At 42.3% G+C, this 14502-nt stretch overlaps 1 protein-coding gene across 1 annotated transcript; it reads left to right on the plus strand.

Moving 5' to 3' along the window:
• The first annotated feature begins 6673 nt into the window (after positions 1 to 6673).
• On the plus strand, positions 6674 to 12032 carry mdh1ab (malate dehydrogenase 1Ab, NAD (soluble)). Its single transcript, XM_080848938.1, has 9 exons — positions 6674 to 6810; positions 7566 to 7664; positions 7816 to 7912; positions 9104 to 9279; positions 9877 to 9999; positions 10235 to 10411; positions 10898 to 11011; positions 11358 to 11447; positions 11629 to 12032. Exons 1-9 carry the CDS (start codon positions 6808 to 6810, stop codon positions 11749 to 11751), a joined length of 1002 nt encoding a protein of 333 aa, XP_080705064.1. The 5' UTR covers positions 6674 to 6807; the 3' UTR covers positions 11752 to 12032.
• The last annotated feature ends 2470 nt before the right edge of the window (positions 12033 to 14502 follow it).

The following is a 14502-nucleotide window of genomic DNA, read 5'->3' on the forward strand; positions in this document are numbered from 1 at the left end:
GAGCCTAAGCCTTTATATACACAAACACACAACCCTCTGAAAACTGCCCTATTCTGACAGAGGGAACAACACCGGACAGCCTGCCCTGTGCATGTTTGTCTGTGAGCAGTGATGAGTAACAAGACAGATAGAGACCCAGAAGAGGAATAAGAAGAAAAAAAGGTAGATAAAAGAGAGAGAAAGAGAGAGAGAGAAATAGAGTGAGTTTGTCCATATCTGCCCTCCTAACAGATGTGCCTACGTGGCATGTGTGACTGCCCCTGAGAATCAACAACACCACCACCCCCCAAAAAAAAGAGCCCTTTCAGGCACATGACACTGGATCAAAGGGCCCGCGGTCCCCTCCCACACGTGTGCACAGGCTTACCGGTGGCCTGACTGCACTGTCAGTGCAGACAAGGAGGCCGTCGGCACGGCAACGTTATCCAAGTCAACATCTGCGTGGTGACCCAGGGCAGGGGAAAATGGTGCCTTAATCCTCGCGCATATTGAGGGTAAAAACATTCCTTGTGAGCACAAACAAACAGCGACAACAACAACAGCAAAAAAAAGAAATAAAGGGAAAAAAACTGCCAACAGCAGGGCCCTGGCTGGGAGGGCGGCTGCTCCGCCTCATCCCAGCCTTTATTGCTGTGCAGAGGGGTGTGGATGCCAGGGCTGAGAGACCGCTGTCCAGTTACACGGATTTGGATTCATGGAGCACGGAGGAGTGCTGAGTGGTTACAGGGGCAGGCAAATAAACAAAACACCTTTGCACTAAACAAGAGGTGCAGCCTGCTGCTCTCCTCGTACCCACCCTTCCACCCCCCCACCCCTCTCCCCTTCGCCACCTACCACCCCGTGGCAAACGCGCTGAACCGCGGCGTCACATGACTTCTGTTGTTCTGTGCCGACGTTTGGCGCAGCAGCCAGGGAACCAAACCTGAAAAACGTACCCAACCAACTCCTCTGCAAAATCACAGCGCACTTCACCTTTTTTTTGTTTTTGTGCATGGCTTGCTAGCGCCCTCTGCTGTTACCGAGTCGCACCGCGGCCAGATAAGCCTGGACATACCACATCAACAAACACAGGCCTGGAGAGGTGAAACGTGCACAAGCCATTACGCCTCACCGCTGTGAGGGCACGCTGGATGATACTGCTGTGCTCTTTATTTGCGCCTTCAAAGGGCGCCGGGTAGGAGGAAGTGAGACATCTCCATTTCAATCCTGCGGCATCGCTAAGCTAACATTATTACGCTTTGATTTCATGACATATTTCACACCCTATTTGTTTGAACAAACACTGGGAGGGGAGTGACAGACAGAGCTGGGCAAGGTTGATCAGAAGAGGCTGAGGTGTTTAAACTCCTTATGATATCCTCATCTAGCTGCCAGGCACGTAGGGATAAGAGAGAGGATTTTTTTCTTTCATTTTTACACTCTTTCATACATTACACAGGCAGTGCTCTTTGATCACTCGAGGGCCAAGTGCACGCGTTGAGATACATTCTGCATATACCAGTACTGAGTACTAAAATACAGCTAAATGAATCTGCTTAAATGTAGCCACACTGCCACAGTCCCCTCTGTAGGTCCATCCTCAAGTGTCATACTGAGTCACATCATGGCATTAATATAATATATGCTGGGTCCCCTGCTGGTCGAAGAATGCTTTTCAAGTCCTTCTGTAATGCCAGTGGGAGGTTATTTTCAAAAGTCCTGTTGCGCACTGTTAAGCACATGAACATGTAGGGTTTGCTAGCTTTTCCCACCATCAGCAAAGGAAAGGGTGCTGGTATGCCAATGTGATATATAGAGTGAGTGTAGGACTGGCTCTGACATTGCACTGACAACAACAACACAAGCTCTAAAGCAACTGAACTATCAAAAACAGGTCTGTAATGAATTTAAACAATCAGATCAACCTCATCTGCACCAAAACAGGTATATCCACACGGGCATGTCTGCCAAAATGCGATACCAAACCAGTTTTGTGTGTTCTGTGGGAAATAATTGCACCCCGTCGGACAAGCTTTCCCTCAGTACAGCACTAAATGAACCAATGCTGACATCTAGTGCTGTCTATCGGTCAAAGCAACCTCATGCCTTCAGTGCCATAAGGGCCCCAGAAAACTTGGGAAACTCCACACAATTCTGCAGCTTGAGTGTGTATGTTTGCTCGCTTCAATCTATTAATAATAAGAGTTGGTATACGTCTCACAATAAAGCAGGTTGATTTACAAGCAGGTAGATAGTTTCCACCACATCAGTGGCAGCGCCATAAATGCATTATATTCCTGTCAAACATACATCAAATATGGGTGTCAGAAACCAGCGAATTACAGATCACAGAAATCAGAGCAATCTATGTGCATTTCTTATTCTTTTCTCTCTACCATTCTGTCAGCACATGCACACGCAGTGTGGTGTGGCCTTTGCTGCCCCTCTCTGCCACTGGGCTGAGGGAGAGGAGCACCCACAATGCCTTGTGTTCACATCACACACATTTAGAGCAGGTCGCCGCGGGAACCGGCACCAGATGTTATCGCCCCGCCCGTTGTCTTCGGGGGTTTGTTGTGATTTCCTTTTTACACAGAGAGTATGCATAATCCCCCACATGTCAACAGAGAGGGAACCAGAGTGAAAGACAAATATAAACATTTACTATCCACATGTCAAATAAAAAGGTCTTTTTAAAAAAATGTTCAAAAAGATGTGTGAGGTCCATAAGTTGCTTTGAAATATTACATGGGTGGATAAAAGTGAGTTACACTTTAGAAGTGTAGACTTTCTAAGTGCGGTCTATATTATACTATATTGTACTATTGTTAATGTTCACAAATTTTTTGGTGTTACTGGAAAATGTTGTCCCACACAAAGCAAATGTCCAAGAGTAACTGTGAGGAGTGAATCATTTAACTTGTATCCATAAGTACACTAGGACACTGTCGCATGCCAACATGCAACATGCAACATGCAACATGCAACATGTAACATGCATGCAGCTGCACCTTCCACATGGTTCCACAGTTGATGCAACAGCTGTTGGACATACAACCTTCACAAGTGACAAGAGAGCACTGAACACATTTATTCGATCCGAAATGGCAGCTGTGACTTCTCGCTTCAAACACTGCCCTTAATCTTTTAATTTCTCTTTCATCCACACATCTCACTCAGACGGAATAGTATCACAGAGTGCTGGTGCTGCCAGTCAAACCAAACCAAACAAAGGGCCTTTTAGGTGGTGTCAGCATATGCGAAGTGACAAGAGATGATTCTGTCTGTTTTCCTGTAAACAGTCTCAGCTTAAACCGTCACAAGAAATGGCACAAGAACAAATCGGCACTAAATGGATACGTGCCAAATCTGTAAACATGAAACAAATCAATTCTTGTTTTTTTATGTCAATCTGTATTACTTTATGTGACACACAGCCAACTGAAACACATAGCTGGACAAGCATGAGAACTGATACTATGTTTTTTCTACACAAAAAAAATTTCACTATTGGCCCAGTTCTGCTTCTATGTCCAATCTGCCCATCTCCTAATGCACTGGCCTCTGTGACAGTCCCCTCTTGGGTCTGTTTGGAAACACAAGCTCTTAAATCCAGTAAGGTCTCACAGAAGAAATGCAAAAACTCAACTGCCAAAAAAGTGCATCAGCCATCCATAACTAGTGATTTATCTCAATCTAATTTTTAACCCCAACAGCTGATGTCACAGACTAGTGTGAGTTATTAATTGAGGAGTATGAGACTGTGAGGCTGTCCATATCCCTCTGCTATTCTTTGTGCTCAGTGAGACAACGGTCCCTCTATGTGTCTGCTGCGTCTCTTACATGAAAACCACTCAGGCCTATAAGAGGGCTAGTGATAAGCGCCCCCCGAAAGCTCAGACTGTTGGAACAGGTGAAATGAGTGGCAACATCTTTACTCTGCAGAACAATCTCACTGTAAGCCGGCCAATTGTTCCTAAAATGTCAGCCAACGAGAAGCAATGAGTACTTTAGGACACCGACAAGAAGCCATAACTGATGACCATCTCAGGTCAAGGGGAGTTTAAGAATGTCAATATAGACTACTGGAGGTAGGTATTAGCCTCCACTGCAAAATAACTAAATTAAACACAGCAACGATCTAGTTCATTTGAGTTGTCACACTGCAGTTCAATCTGTGACAAATGGTGTTGGGGAGTGGAATGGGTTACATACAGTACATACATGATCGGGGATAGTTTAATAGACTAGTTATTAGTTACAGAAAGCAGGGGGGAAATAAAGTGTAAAAGGAAAACAAATCCAAAGGGATGAAAAATAAAATCCATTGAAAGGAAGACAAAAACAAGATATGGTGAATGAGACTGTGATCACTTAGATAAATGCAAAGGGAAAAATGAATAATTTAAGAGGAAGACAGTATAAAAAAGAAGCGGAAGACGATACTGCTACCTAAAAGACATCATTCAAAGTCTGAGAGGTTGCCTGCTAAGACAGACAAGGAAGTAATATCTGAGAACATTCGATTAAGCTAAAAGAGTCAAGAGTTCCACTGTGCTCCGTATGCAGAGCACATATTGTGCACTTAAGGTGACTCAGGTTAATGTTAGTTCACATTCTTCACAAACAGCTCACTGTACTGTGTACCTCTACTGGAACACTAGACAGGCATCGGCCCATAAAACATTTTGGACTATAAAAAATGTTTTATGGGCCGATGCCTGTCTAGAGACCCTATGCTGATAAACATCTGACATGTTGACACTCTGCCCTCTATGTGTCTTTGTTATTGAGCTATATAGCAAGAGTCAAACCAACTACTCAAGACCTACCACAAGGGTATTGGACATGAGTCTTTATGACCTGGGAAATACAATGCATTGTGGGAGCATAATCACATCACAGAAGCCAGATGAACTAGAGTGCACCTTACCTTATGAATATGTTTAAAGAAAAAGGCAATTTAAGTAGAGCACTTCCATTCGACTACCAGGGCTTTTGCCAAATTGACCTTTTATAGCTATCCTTCAAAGTTAGGAGAAGCGTATTCCTGAAGTAATCATCTATTGGCCTCCCTCTTAAGAGGAAAACAAAGTCTGAGGTGAGGAAGTGAAACAGAATCTATAGATGCTTTGTTGGACTGGTGTAATGAGGCTGTAATGACATCATGCAATATTCAACAAAAGGATCGCATGTCCGTGGCCCCCTGAAGGAGAAACGCTCCCAGTCCCACCAGAGAGCCTAAATTACCCTAAACACTCTCACCGTAGGCTACAGTAAGGTAAACAGAAATGGCATGTGACCAGGGAGCCCCCAGAAAGACACCTGTAGGTGATTTTATTTCTTGGCATGTTAGTGTTTACCACCATACTCCAGACAAGACAAGAGCAAATTGAATTAAACTTTTCCTAAGGGTAAGATTTCATATGAGAGTTTGCAGATTTATAGATAGCAAAGGTGGTGGGACTAAAAAAAAGAAAACGCCCAGACAAAGCTGATGGAAATGATGTTATCAAAAACTTCCCTGAGGAAGTGTGGGGAACTGGGGATGCATTCTTGCATCCGATTCAGCACACGAGTCGCGAACTGTTATTGACCATGAGTGATAACCACTAACACAGAGTACCGTTGATGGCAACTATGACAGGACAATTATTGAATTGCTATGCATTTAAAACATTATCGTTACATCATTACATATTATTGTCATAACGACTGTTAACTATTTTCACTTACCTGAAGAATCTGGTGCTCTGTTTGAAATCGTTCAGTGATGCATTTAAATGGGATCAGTTACTTGATGCGTTGTTTTACTATAAAAGTAACCTGGTGTGCATGATACAAGGCAAAACGTTACTCTGGTTTGTTGCCAGTGTTAGAACATTAAGTGTTGGTTTCTTGCGCCAATTATCCACACTCCACTATCTACCAAGTGAAGTTAGCAACTGGCTAACTAACTAGATTAGCAAGAAATGAACAGATGAACACCGTTACAATAATGAAACGATAGAAGTGATTTGAAAAGTGGCTAGCGTTATGCACCCATATATATTCACAACGTTGCAAGAAGCTATCAGTTGCATTTCTAAAACTGGCTAAGCTAACATTGGCTAACGAATGTGTGTGCAGGGATTGAGTAGTGATTCGTGTCCAAGCAACCAAAAAGTACACTGACGATTTCAATGTGAGTTTGCAGTTGTCACACTTACCAAAAACTTACGGTAATTAACATTACGGTAAACAAGACCTTCTGGGTTGGACGGGAAAATACGTTTTTGTTACATAATGTTTCTAAAGGGAGAGTTACAGGTCACACTACTTGATACAATGTTACATTTATACGTATTCAACTGCTGAAGCTAATTCCAAAATGTAACAGCAACATTCCCTGCCACGCTAACTGTAAACAAAGTCAATTTAGAAAAAGACTGCTATCCTTTTTGTACAAAGTTAATTCAACTTTTACAAGTGCATATCATTTTCATTTATCATTGTAATGTTTTATGGATATTGTTGTGTTTAATTATTATTCCCTCCAAAAAACAGGACCTTGTTTCGTGTTCATGGTTTCAACTTGTCAAAGGAGGAGGCGTAACATCGTGTTCCGATTGGTTGTAGGTAATGTAGTATTTAAATGACTTGGTCAGTCGTTTCGTGATGTCTTTTCACCATCAGAGAACTACGAGTCCCACAATCCAGTGAAAACACAAGCCCAGGTTTTGTCAACGTGCTGTTAACCCGTGACCACCTTGGTACAAGAAATAAAGGTGACCTCCGTGACGGTTAAGAAGTGGGAGTGCTGTGGTTGAGAATCGCTGTAAGCCGAACATGGTAAGTGCAGGCTTGTCTTAGCATTTGTTTTTATAATATGCGTGTTTAAAAAGCTTTTGTTTATGACAGCTTCATAATTATAAAATGACCAACTGATTTCAAGCCCAAGTTTTGTGAAGACGAGTCAAATGACTTACGTTAACTCGCTAGCAAGACGAAACTTGCATCATCCATTCAACCTTAGTTACTAACTACGTTTATGGGAAGGAGTGAAACCATTTGCATTATTCTAGATTAGACGTTGAATATGGGCAGGTCACATTGAAATATAATAATATGATTTCTGTAAATTGGCCGTGTGTATGGGAACTAAGTTGCTCTGCAGAGGACGCCGAGTTTCTAAGTGTGACCCTGCCATGCATTAGCAGCTGCAGTTTTGAAAGGTTGTCAGTTAATTATCCGGTCTATGACGCGGTTTTATTTGGTATTTACCGTCGTCCTGTTTCGACCTGGTACTATATTGGTTGCTTTATAGTAAAGTAAAGTAAAAAAGCATACGTTCAAGGATGGGCTAGTTAACGATATGCATGAAGTTTGAAATGAATGGGATGGAAACGTTTTCTGCATGCCTAAAAATACATCCCCTTTACTACGTCATTGACAAGCCAAGCTCTGATCGCTAGAAATACAGAGTCTATTTTTAAATAGCCTAGAGAGATTCGTTTGGGTGCACCCGGATATTTGGCATGTCTCAACTCTGGCATAGGAAATGTGTGTTCTCACAATCATGAATAATTTTGTTGTCTTTTTCGCAGTCTAACCCAATTAAAGTGTTGGTGACTGGCGCCGCCGGGCAAATAGCCTATTCTCTCCTTTACCCCATCGCAAAGGGAGATGTCTTTGGCAAAGATCAGGTGAAATAAGTTAACTTTAAGGTTGTGCATGTCTTAAATCATGAAGCATATGTGATGGCACCATATTACTCAAAATGAGCTTTAGGATTTACTTTGTTGGTTCACACATTTTATGTTCATCATTGCCATTCTCACTTTCACCCATTGTTAGCCCATCATCCTTGTCCTCTTGGACATCGGACCCATGATGCCAGTCTTGGATGGTGTTGTTATGGAATTGCAGGACTGTGCCCTCCCACTTCTGAGAGGTGACCTGACATGTTTTGTATGTGTTTTGTGTTTGTTTGTTTTTTGCATGTTTGTCATTCATGATGTTATAACTCCAAATTTCGTTTAGTTTCGTATGCAAATGCAATGACGATATAGGCTCTTCAGAACCCATACAGGTCAAAACTACACAATCTTCCCTTGAGTTTCACCAATGTGTATTAATACATTGGGACTAAACTCAGACTTAATCAGAAATTGCATTTAGTGATCTTTGTTGAGCAAGTTTAAAGTACAAGCTGAATGTTTTCCCTGTAGTCTACACGTGGGATGTCTTTGTAGACTCCATGAACTAGGAGTAGTGTCTCACGTGACTGCTCATAAGCGAGGGGCACTTTTAGCTAACAGTATTGTGAGCCAGTATTTTTATTTAATCTCCACAATTGTTCCGTCCTTCCTTTGTGTGGGGCCCCCAGTGTCAGAGACGTGTGCGTGTGTGCGTGTGTGCGTGTGTGTGTGTGTGTGTGTGTGTGTGTGTGTGTGTGTGTGTGTGTGTGTACAGACCCTGTGTGTGTGTGTGTGTGTGTGTGTGTGTGTGTGTGTGTGTGTGTGTGTGTGTGTGTGTACAGACCCTGTGTGTGTGGTGTACAGACCCCGTTTGTGCTTTAAACACAATGTGGGCCCAGAGACTATGTATGTGATGGTGCAGGCCCCCGATTGGCTGCCCAGAGACTGTGTATGTGAAAGCGCAGGGTGCTGATTGGTTGGTATCTGATCCCTCACCTCACTAAAAACCCTATACAAGCATGGACACCGTGGACAGATAAGGCGCATCCAATGCAGGCTCTCATCTTGAATTAGGGAGGCCATTTTCACTGAAACATGTCACTCAAAAGATGTATTGTCTTTACAGCTTGGTTCTTATTAATAATTGTACAAGTAGCGCCTCTTATTTTTAGCTGGAGGAGATTTATATGTGCTGTGGTCGCTGTGTTTTACGTTTAGATTTAGTCATTGAGCTGATGCTTTAATTCAAATCCATGGACAGCACAGTGAAGGTGAAGCTTTTTTTGACACACCCAGGGCAATCTCATTCTTGTCTGGCTTTTGGCTTCCAAAAGTTGAGCCGTAGCTATTTGGATGTAAAGAAGGTCATTCAGGAGCTGTGAAAAGCATATATTTTCATTGTTGGCTCCCGTTTTAATAACCTAACCGGTGTCTGGTTTCTGCAGAGGTCATTCCCACAGACAAGGAGGAGGTCGGGTTCAAGGACCTTGACGTCGCCATCTTGGTGGGCTCTATGCCCAGGAGGGATGGCATGGAGAGGAAGGACCTGCTGAAGGCCAACGTTGCCATCTTCAAGGCCCAGGGCTCAGCGCTGGACAAGTATGCCAAGAAAACTGTCAAGGTAACATGGCACACTCTGAAGCCATTTTTGTTCATTTGTTTTAGTGTCCGAAATGTGAAAAGGTTAAAATAAAGCTACATTTTGGCTCTACTATTGGAAAAGGAATGGGTGCTATGTACTGAATCAGTTTAGGCACTTAATGGTCAGTGATGAGAAACGTCTCTCTGATTAGAGATTTTTATTGTGATACTCACAATTACATATTTTAACTTTCCTGCACTCTGGTGCCAAGCTTTCAGTTAATCCTAATGTCCCAGAGGTGTTGCAGATCAAGCACTACTCCTAGAACCTTGACAAACTCTGTGAAGAATGCCCTATTCTCATTGAAGTTGGGTCAATGTGATTGACCAGTGCACGAAATTGTTGCAGCCTCATTGCCATGCAGAGGCCCTTTTGGCCTTTAGAGAAGTTGTACTTTGTTGAGAAACAGCAGAATAGGTTGTTTGAATCACATAAATAGGCTGCACATTTTCCTACTTATAATCGTATATTACCTTATGTGCGTTTTCCTTTTCCTTCAGCTGTGAATATAAAAATCATGTATGGGTGAATTAATATTCTAATAATCTCAATGTTTTTTTTTTTTTTAATACAAAGGTCCTCGTTGTAGGCAACCCAGCTAACACCAACTGCCTGATTGCTGCCAAGTCCGCCCCATCCATCCCCAAGGAGAACTTCTCCTGTCTGACCCGTTTGGACCATAACAGGGCCCGCTCCCAGGTAGGTTGCCGCATCCAGTCAATACTAACCCTAACCCTGGACCATAACAGAGCTCACTCCCAGGTAGGCTGCTGTATCCAGGGGAAGGTTGTCAAGACTGAAGCTGTCTTCATCCATCTGTTTGCCCCAAAGTCGAATATAGCTGTGGATGGATCATTTTTCCTGAAGAGAAATGTAAATCTCCCCTCCTATAGACTGACAAAAATGACAATGCTCTCCCCTTTGGTACCACTAGGTGGCAATGCGCTGTGGCCTTACAGCTGACAATGTGAAGAATGTGATCATCTGGGGCAACCACTCTTCCACCCAGTACCCTGATGTTCACCACTGCAAGGTCAACGTTAAGGGCAAAGACGAGGCGGCCTTTGACGTGGTGAAGGACGACGCCTGGCTGAAGGGAGACTTCATCTCCGTAAGTCCAGCTATGGTGTCATCATGAGTGTTGGTTGTGGCACGAATTTAATCACTAGCAGATCATTACAGTTAGTCTTATTAAGTTATTCCCTGTGAGATGTGTGACATTGCTTTAGTAAAGTTAAAGTGTCTTAGTCAACATGCATTGTTAGAAATTTGTGCAAATTTGTGTGTGGGAGACGTACAAACTGCTCCGCATTTAATTCATGACTTTTGTGTGTCATTGAAATAAGCAGTAATCTGAACACTACCAATAAAAAGCATTTCTGGCTGTCTTCTGCAAGCTTGGACACAGAAGAAATCAAATCCACTTTTTCATGAAGCCAATATTACCCCTTCAGTTAACATGAAACTGGAATGTATTGCTGTTTTCCATTTTCAAAATGACATGTCAGAAGTAAGCCTTTCTCAGATGCCTCCTCTGTCAGAAGTGAGCGTTCTTGCTCAGAAGCCTCCTCTGTTTTGTTTCGCTTCTCTCCTGTAGACGGTCCAGCTGCGTGGAGCTGCGGTGATCAAGGCCAGGAAGCTGTCCAGCGCCATGTCCGCTGCTAAGGCCATCTGTGATCACATGAGGGACATCTGGACCGGCACTGCTGATGTCAGTATTGATCATATTTGAGTATAGCTGATTTTTGATTGTTCAAATATGTATGAGAGATTAGTTGTATATTGGTTTAAAGTAATTTGTAGTTGCATGGCATTTAGAAGTGTTTCTTCTTATTGTTTGGCAACTAGTCAGATTTTTCTCATGTTTAAAGGGAAAAACCACCTTTTAAATGTCTCAGTAATATTGCACATTTGCAATATATTGAGCTCCTAGTTTGACCAATCCTGTGGTTCTGCCGACACAAAAATCACAAGCAACCAACGGTGTGTCATGTCCATGTCAGATTGGACATCATTATGTTCCGTAAAGGTTAACTCTAGATTAATTCTATTTACAGGGTGAGTTTATCTCTATGGGTGTCTACTCTTCTGGCAACTCCTACGGTGTCCCTGATGACCTCATCTACTCATTCCCTGTTACAATCAAGGTAAGACTGTATGTGTTGCTCACACGTACACTAAAACCAAGGTTTGCTATTTGTCAATTGCTTAAATTGTAAGTTTAAAGGCTTTATAAGACCCCCACCACCTTCTAGATTCTGTGCTTCACATGTTTAGTCATAAAGTTTGATAAATATTATGTGTCATGCATTTCCCCAAATCCCACAGGATAAGAGCTGGAAGATTGTTGATGGGCTGACAATTAACGAGTTCTCCCGCGCCAAGATGGACGCCACTGCCACTGAACTGGTAGAGGAGAAGGACATGTCAGTTGAATTCCTGTCCGCTTGACTAAAACCCCAGCTACCAACACCACAGCACTTAGACAGCCAGAAACCTCCAGACCCCCGTCTGTGAAGCACTCCTGAGGTTTTGTGTGCGTTACAGTATGTGTGTGTGCGAAAGTACGTCATTGTGAACTATGTATACATTGACATTTCATCTGTTACACAAATGGAACAGGTCCATATTGAAAACCTGGGAGGAATGTTTCTTTAGCTGAGAATGTTGCACTAGATGTACAATCACTCCTTATTGAGTCCAACAATAATAAAAAAAAAACGACCATCTTATGCCTCTACTCTTTGAGTTTTATTTCTCCCTGATTTACCTCCTACTTTGCTGTCAGACTTGATATCCTGTATATTTGGAGGACCACCAAGATGGCTGTTTGAAAAAGGCTAAGGCTTTCTTCACCGAATTGGTGGCAGTTTTTAAATGTAAGGGTGGGAACTATATAGGTTGAATACTAGAAGATTCTATATGCTACACCAGGGGTTTTCAACTGGTTTTGTCCCGTGGACCACCATTCTGACTAGAAAGTAATCCACGGCCAACTGTGCCAGTGATTCTCAAAGCATTTAACAGTCCCGTACCCTTCTTTTCATGTTTGTAACCGCCGCTATCATGGCCCCTCCCCCTGCACACATATTCTGCCTGTAGCACTTGTCAGTGTAATTTTGTCTCTGGATATGGGTCTTCATCAGTATTTTTGGCAACGTGCTTTGGCTATTCAGACTATTTAGATTGACATAAATATGTATATAGGCCCAGGTATATCTATAAAAATAAAAAAAAGTCAATGGTGAACTGATCAACAGTCTCATGTCGGGGACCCCCGGTTGAAAACCCCTGTGCTCCACAAATGAGAGTGCGACTACAACATTCTCTCATAAATGAGCAAGTTCAGTGTCTGGTTAGAAACTTAAAAGATTTTTATCTCCATACAGGGCTCTTCAGTTCTCACCACCATTTCTACAACCTGTGATGGCAAAATGGTTGTAACATAGTCCTGTACAGAGCAGATACACGTCATGTGCAACGTGAGCCTAGTTGTGAGCAGTAGTGTTTTTTTTTGTTGAATGGTCATACTTTTTTATGTGTCAAAGTGTCACATTTCTGAAGCAATGGCACAACGGAATCACATGAGGCTGTTTGATTTCCATTTCTGAGGCTTTCATTGGCAGGATTGTCAAGGTTATATAGCTGAACGCAACACTGCCAGCAGGCTACATTTGTCTGTCTCGGATGAGAGCTTTGCTTATTCAGTTCAGTTTCTGGTGAAAAGGGGCAATCGTTTTAGAAAAAAATAAGTAACGACTCTAGTCATCCACCTCATGTTTACCAGAAAAGTTCAAATTTTTGGGGACAGTTCACCTTGAAATGCTCATAGTTCCTAACTGAAGTTGCTATTGGGAATCACTGCCAATACCATAATGATAAGCCAATTAGATGGTGTTAAGTTTGTGAGTGTATACGTTTTAAGATAACATATGAAGCAACCCCTGATCAACTAGTTTACTTCAATATTATCTCATTATTAAAGGTTTAGTTTTTTAACATAACACAAATCATTTCCCAATTTTATCTTGCATTTTATGCTTCTGCAAGGACCTTGCCAAATTAGAAGAGATTCTTCCCTTAAGTAAAGAAACAAGAATGTACAAGAATATATGGAACTATCCTTTAATGGTTCCTTCAGGCTTTTAACTTTTTACAGTTTGATCTATAGACTCTTTAGACATCACAAATAATTGATCTGACCACACAGATTCACTCTGAGGAAACATTCACTCTAAAAGTAAAGTAAAGTTCAGATAATAGTTGAAGACAGAAAAAAATGACGAAAGCGCATTTTTCTCAAGTCAATTATGCTTCAGCTCCAGCACTATCTGTTGGTGAAAGAATGGTATGAACAAAATATTAACACTTCACACCTATACTTATGTTAATGGTAATATTAGGCTATTAAATAATACAACATTCAGCTTTCAATGTTACATAAATACACACACAATTAGTTTGAGAGGTGGTCCTCTCTGCCTTCATACTGGCATGCTTCACATTTTGCTCTCTTTCCCTTCTTTCCCTCTCTGTCCCACACACACTCCCTCCCCCCCCCTCTCTCGCACACACACAAGAAAGAAAATGCTTTAAAATCTGCAAAATGCTAACAAATATCAAACACAATTAGCAGTGGCCAATGCCTTCCATGGATGCTTGTACAAATGCACTGGACTAAATTAATGGTAGGCCAATTCTTAGGTTTATTAGGTATTTTTTCAACGGTGAACAGGTTATGAATGTGGTGAGAACGTGTTTGTCTCCTCAGCATCTTGCCTATGGACTGAGGTTGTGACATTGTGGCCTCGTCGCCAAGTGCAACATGTCAGGTTCTCCTGCAGATCGATGAAATAGACAGCCAGTTTCACATCACCTTCAGGTTCCTGTTGATCTATCTCAATGAATGTGGTGACATGTCAGATCGGATCAGAAACTTAACATTGGCTCATACTTGGCCTGTTAATTCTCATTGCATGGCTTGTATGGCATGGCTCTTGCCAAGTTTGGTGTAGCATGGCCAAGTGTGGCAACTCCTATGCCTGCCGTTCCTGTCAGAAATGTGTGACACGTTTTCATGCCTGCCGTTCCTGTCGAAGGTGTGTGATGCGTTCCAAGTTGCTTACTATTGCTCAGTCTTTCTTCCTGTTTCCTGAAATAAACTACAGTATGATCAACTGGAGGGCAGGGCATGTGTGAGTG

The sequence above is a fragment of the Sprattus sprattus genome (assembly GCF_963457725.1).
Source record: "Sprattus sprattus genome assembly, chromosome: 12".
NCBI classification, from domain to species: domain Eukaryota; kingdom Metazoa; phylum Chordata; class Actinopteri; order Clupeiformes; family Clupeidae; genus Sprattus; species Sprattus sprattus.

Coding starts and splice junctions, on each gene's coding strand:
- mdh1ab (XM_080848938.1), top strand. Junction 7,665..7,815: donor ATGTCTTTGGCAAAGATCAG/GTGAAATAAGTT, acceptor ACCCATTGTTAG/CCCATCATCCTTGTCCTCTT. Junction 10,412..10,897: donor TGAAGGGAGACTTCATCTCC/GTAAGTCCAGCT, acceptor TCTCTCCTGTAG/ACGGTCCAGCTGCGTGGAGC.